Raw genomic sequence first — 4,240 nt, forward strand, 5'->3', positions numbered from 1 at the left:
ATTCGATTTCAATTCCATCTTTACAATCAAACAAGCCCTTACAGTTTTAAAACTCAAATAACTTGAAAAGGTACGCAATTTTGTTTCATTGAACAAATCGAGTCAAGTCAAGTTGGTACGTGTAGCCTTTGAACCGGTCTTGTATCGACTTACTACGAGGCTAGGAACATAGTATGGCTCAAAAGCATAAGCATCAACACGAGTCAAAATAATCATTTTCTTTTTCTTTTCTTTTTTTTAATAATTAAGGAACCAAACACCAAAAAGCAACCTCTATTTCGCTTGAATGATACACAAGTAGCCAAACTATGAACATAGATTACATCAGAAAAACTCCCCCATAGTCAACTGCAGGAGAGAATATTTTTGTGAATAGTTCAAAAAGCAGGGTAAACGAAAAATCAGTTTACCCTAAACCACACTCTTCCAACATATGACCATATTTGTTACACTGCTCGTGAAGTTGCTACACTACAACTATAAGAGGTAAATAATGTCACGGAAGAGAATAGGACGATCAAACATCGCTCGAGGAGAAGAACAAGGAAAACACAATATACAGGAAATATCAGCAGCACATTGTAAGTTAATTATTAAGCTGTGCAAAATATTTCTTGTCTGCATTAGTGAGGCGATCCTGAAACATAGCCCACTCACTTCTGCATCTTTCTCGTACCTGTGAAAGAGAAAACGAACATTTAGGCTAGTCGTTCTCGTACGCGCAGACAAACCATTACGAAAAATATCCTGAAATAAGTGAGGTCATCATGTCATGCGACTACTGAATTTGAAAATTTGAGGATCTGAATAGAAGACCTGCTGCAAATTTTCTCAAAGGTACACGATCATTTTATAAAGGAAAGCCAAGTTTCCCAATTTTGTGAATCTCTATCAATTTTGGGGGATAGTTAAACAGTTATATATACGTGACCAATTCATCATGACATGAAGAAATATGTAGTTCTATACAATCGAGGTGGGGAACCCAAGAGTAGAGCTCCCTGTCAGACAATACAGAGAGATTTTATATATACGTACCCCTTGCCATGGAGCAATACCATTGTCAGACTGACCCTGAAAGTTGAAATACAGATTTTAGAATTAGTGTGACAAAATAAAAACTTTCCAGAAAAAAGGAAACAAGCAAGAGAGGTGAAAAAATAGAAACTGAAAAATAAAAGGCATTTCTAAAAAGGACAGGAATGAAGACAGCATGGACATCCAATAAGAGAAGAAGGCCAGAAAAGAGGGCAGATGTATCCATCCACTAGTAGATATCAGGAAAAAAGTGCATGTTTTGCATGTCTAACACAAGTTTTCAAATGTCTGGCCAATGTTGCCATCAATTTTAATCTGATAGCTAAGTGCAGAACATCTCATTCATTTCAGGATTTGGTTCACAACTTGACAGGCAAAAACCAGTCACATTTTCACATCTTCTGGATGCGCCCATAAGAGTGAAAATATTACTACCCAACATGAAACACATTTTCTCGATATAATCATCAAAATTGATTTTGGTATACAACAGAATCACTTGTAACCTAAGGCAAAACATATTGAGGAAGTGCATAAACTTTGCTAACGTAATGGAATATGCAAAAGCAACAAAAGCAATGAAGATGTCGTAGAGACCATAGAGGGCTGGCACTGTTTTTAGTGAAGTATACCTAGAAAATAGGGGAAGAAGTCATAGTTGCATTTCTACTACTACTGTACAATAAGAAAAATGGAAGAGAGATCGTATAGACTTGGAGAAATGGGAAAACCCTAAGGCCCCAGAAAATCTACTTCTCCTCATTCCTGTTTACAATCCCATATTCTTTCTTCAACTCCAGCAGGAGATACATTTCTTAACAATATTTCCTGAATGGGCAAATGGATTTTTCAATAGCATTTGGCCCTAACAGAAACAGTAAGCATATCTGTATACATAGCACATATTTTGCTCTCTGAAGGGAAAAAAAAATTCTTTTGACCGACATGAACCTGTACTAAATTATATGCATTGACAGTAAAACCTTGTGTCTTCAGATCACCACCCTAATATCAGTACTTAGTACTACCCTAGAATTTGGAAATATCCTATACCAGGTACTTACCAACAATTTGAAGAGTGATCCCTTCCATTTTGAATTATTGACTGACATATCTATTTTGTTGGAGCAATAGAAAAGCCTGGCGGCTTCACTCATCTTCTGCTCAAGAATACACTTGTATAAACCAGGATAAAACTCTTCAATGCCCTCAATGGAGTGTTTGGAGGGATGAAGTACTTATAATATCTTCTATTGAGATCATCTCATTTAAAAAATGATCAATTTATGGGCAATGTAGTATTAATATTCAATCATCCCAACACGTAAAGCAGGTTGTTGGACTTTTCAGCTGACATTTGACACTTGAGCAATATTCATAGAGGGGGTTTTCTTTCTTAAATAATGGAGAGATCAGATCTATAAATAGTCGCATTAATGAATTTCAATATTGTGTCAGGATGCCATGAGAGCAGGGAAAAAAAAAAAGAAATATGATTATGTAATAGATTTACAAGTTGATGATGACTGACCTGACTTCCAAGAGATGGAATAACTTGATGCACAATCCATTGTGAATCAACAACGCCAATTTTTTCATGTGCAGGCTGCAGGGGCAAAACAAAAGTTAGAGAAGATCTTTCAATTAAAATCACACGCTACCTGCAAAATAAAAACATTTAGTGTTGCTAGCTGTCAGTATGCAACACAGCAGGCAGACTTGGAACTCTTCGGTAGGGGAAAGGAACATTATTTCCCACAATTTCCTTGTTAACTACTACCATTTCATGAACGCGTTAATTTTTTTCTTCCTTCTGTTATATTTTCCTTTATAGTATGAGGACCTAATTACCTAAGTGCAAGCATGTGCCCAAGCACACACACAAAAAACATAGAAAGAGAATAGAGAGAGACAACTAACATCCACACATCTTCTGAGTGCAAAATCTAAACCCCATCCATGGACCAAATCATTCTGCAAGCACATAATTAGAGAAGTTAGAGTTGACTTTTACAGGCTGAAAGAGACTTATACGAAAAGAAGCGGATATAAAGCACTAGAATAAAGAAATTCAATATAGAAAAAATGAACATGTGAAGCAGCATTATATGGTCCCAAAACTATATATGTACCTGGATCATATGCCAAACACATCTCCAAGCTTCGCGAGAAAACACTGGAGCCATTATTTCCACAAAGCTAAATGCAAGCAAAAGGATAATGTAAAATTGCATTACTAGGAAATCTCCCATCAGTCAAGGTGTACATTGTCAGTCCATAAAATGATCATTTCATGCGTGTGTGTGTGTGTGAGTGGTTTAATTGATCAATTTTCAGAGGAAATCAACTTATCTCAACAAGATCTTCTACGTACGGCAATAATCTTAAAAAAAAAAAAATCCCACTACAAGATACATCTCCAATCTTACAAATCATTTTCATTTTCCTTTAGAGATTTACCAATATTAGTTTCACTCTGCCTAACACATAAATCAATTGGACTAATTTTGCTTTAATCCAAACCTATATTAGTAGTTAGTAATTTATCTTCCATGTCCACTATTCAAGAGACGTAATAGAATCCTATTTCCTCTTGTCTTCGGATCAATCAATCAACAGGTGTCCATCTTAATATTCCAATTTCACCTATAAGTTATGTTTCAATTTGCAGCATTTTTACCTAAATGACAGCACAACTTATTTAAGTTTTATCAACATATCCATGTGAACACGAGACAAGCAATTATTTTTTATTATATATCCACCGCATTTTATAGAGTAAAACACATACAAGGTTTGATTATCCAAATACAGTTCTCAATATCATAAAAAGCCTCCTACTCCCGTCCCAATAACATCAGAGCTACTTATCATTTATCAAGCACTTCTGTCACCAACCATTGATACCCTCGACTTCCAATACCCCAGAAAATCTTTCACAGATTAATTGATAAATAGATAGAGGAGAGTATTTACGCTGCACATGGAGGCAAATGTGGATCACTGCACCAGCCTGGTTTTTCTTCTGTGTCCCTATTTATCACCATCCAAATATACCAATATAAAAAACTTGCACCAAACCAATCAACTTAAACGAGCACTATATACACAAATGAAATCTTAGGCTCTTCCTCTATATATGTATTAATTAATGTGTTCTGTTTTATTTCCTTTTTTCTCTCTTTTTTTTTTTTTTTTTAAA

The 4,240-nt window shown here is 35.4% G+C and overlaps 1 protein-coding gene across 1 annotated transcript in view; it reads right to left on the bottom strand.

Annotated features, from left to right (window-relative positions):
* Positions 1 to 255: 255 nt before the first annotated feature.
* Positions 256 to 4,240, bottom strand: part of LOC111369158 — a 7,430-nt gene continuing 3,445 nt past the window's right edge. Inside the window, exons 9-14 of the mRNA XM_022990637.1 lie at positions 4,015 to 4,126; positions 3,171 to 3,237; positions 2,959 to 3,012; positions 2,570 to 2,644; positions 1,039 to 1,074; positions 256 to 676 (exon numbers count right to left, since the gene is read on the bottom strand). Coding sequence (XP_022846405.1) covers positions 587 to 676; positions 1,039 to 1,074; positions 2,570 to 2,644; positions 2,959 to 3,012; positions 3,171 to 3,237; positions 4,015 to 4,126 — 434 coding nt within the window. The 3' untranslated portion in view covers positions 256 to 586. The remainder of the gene's footprint in view (positions 677 to 1,038; positions 1,075 to 2,569; positions 2,645 to 2,958; positions 3,013 to 3,170; positions 3,238 to 4,014; positions 4,127 to 4,240) is intronic.

Source organism: Olea europaea, chromosome 20 (genome assembly GCF_002742605.1).
Source record: "Olea europaea var. sylvestris chromosome 20, O_europaea_v1, whole genome shotgun sequence".
Taxonomy (NCBI): domain Eukaryota; kingdom Viridiplantae; phylum Streptophyta; class Magnoliopsida; order Lamiales; family Oleaceae; genus Olea; species Olea europaea.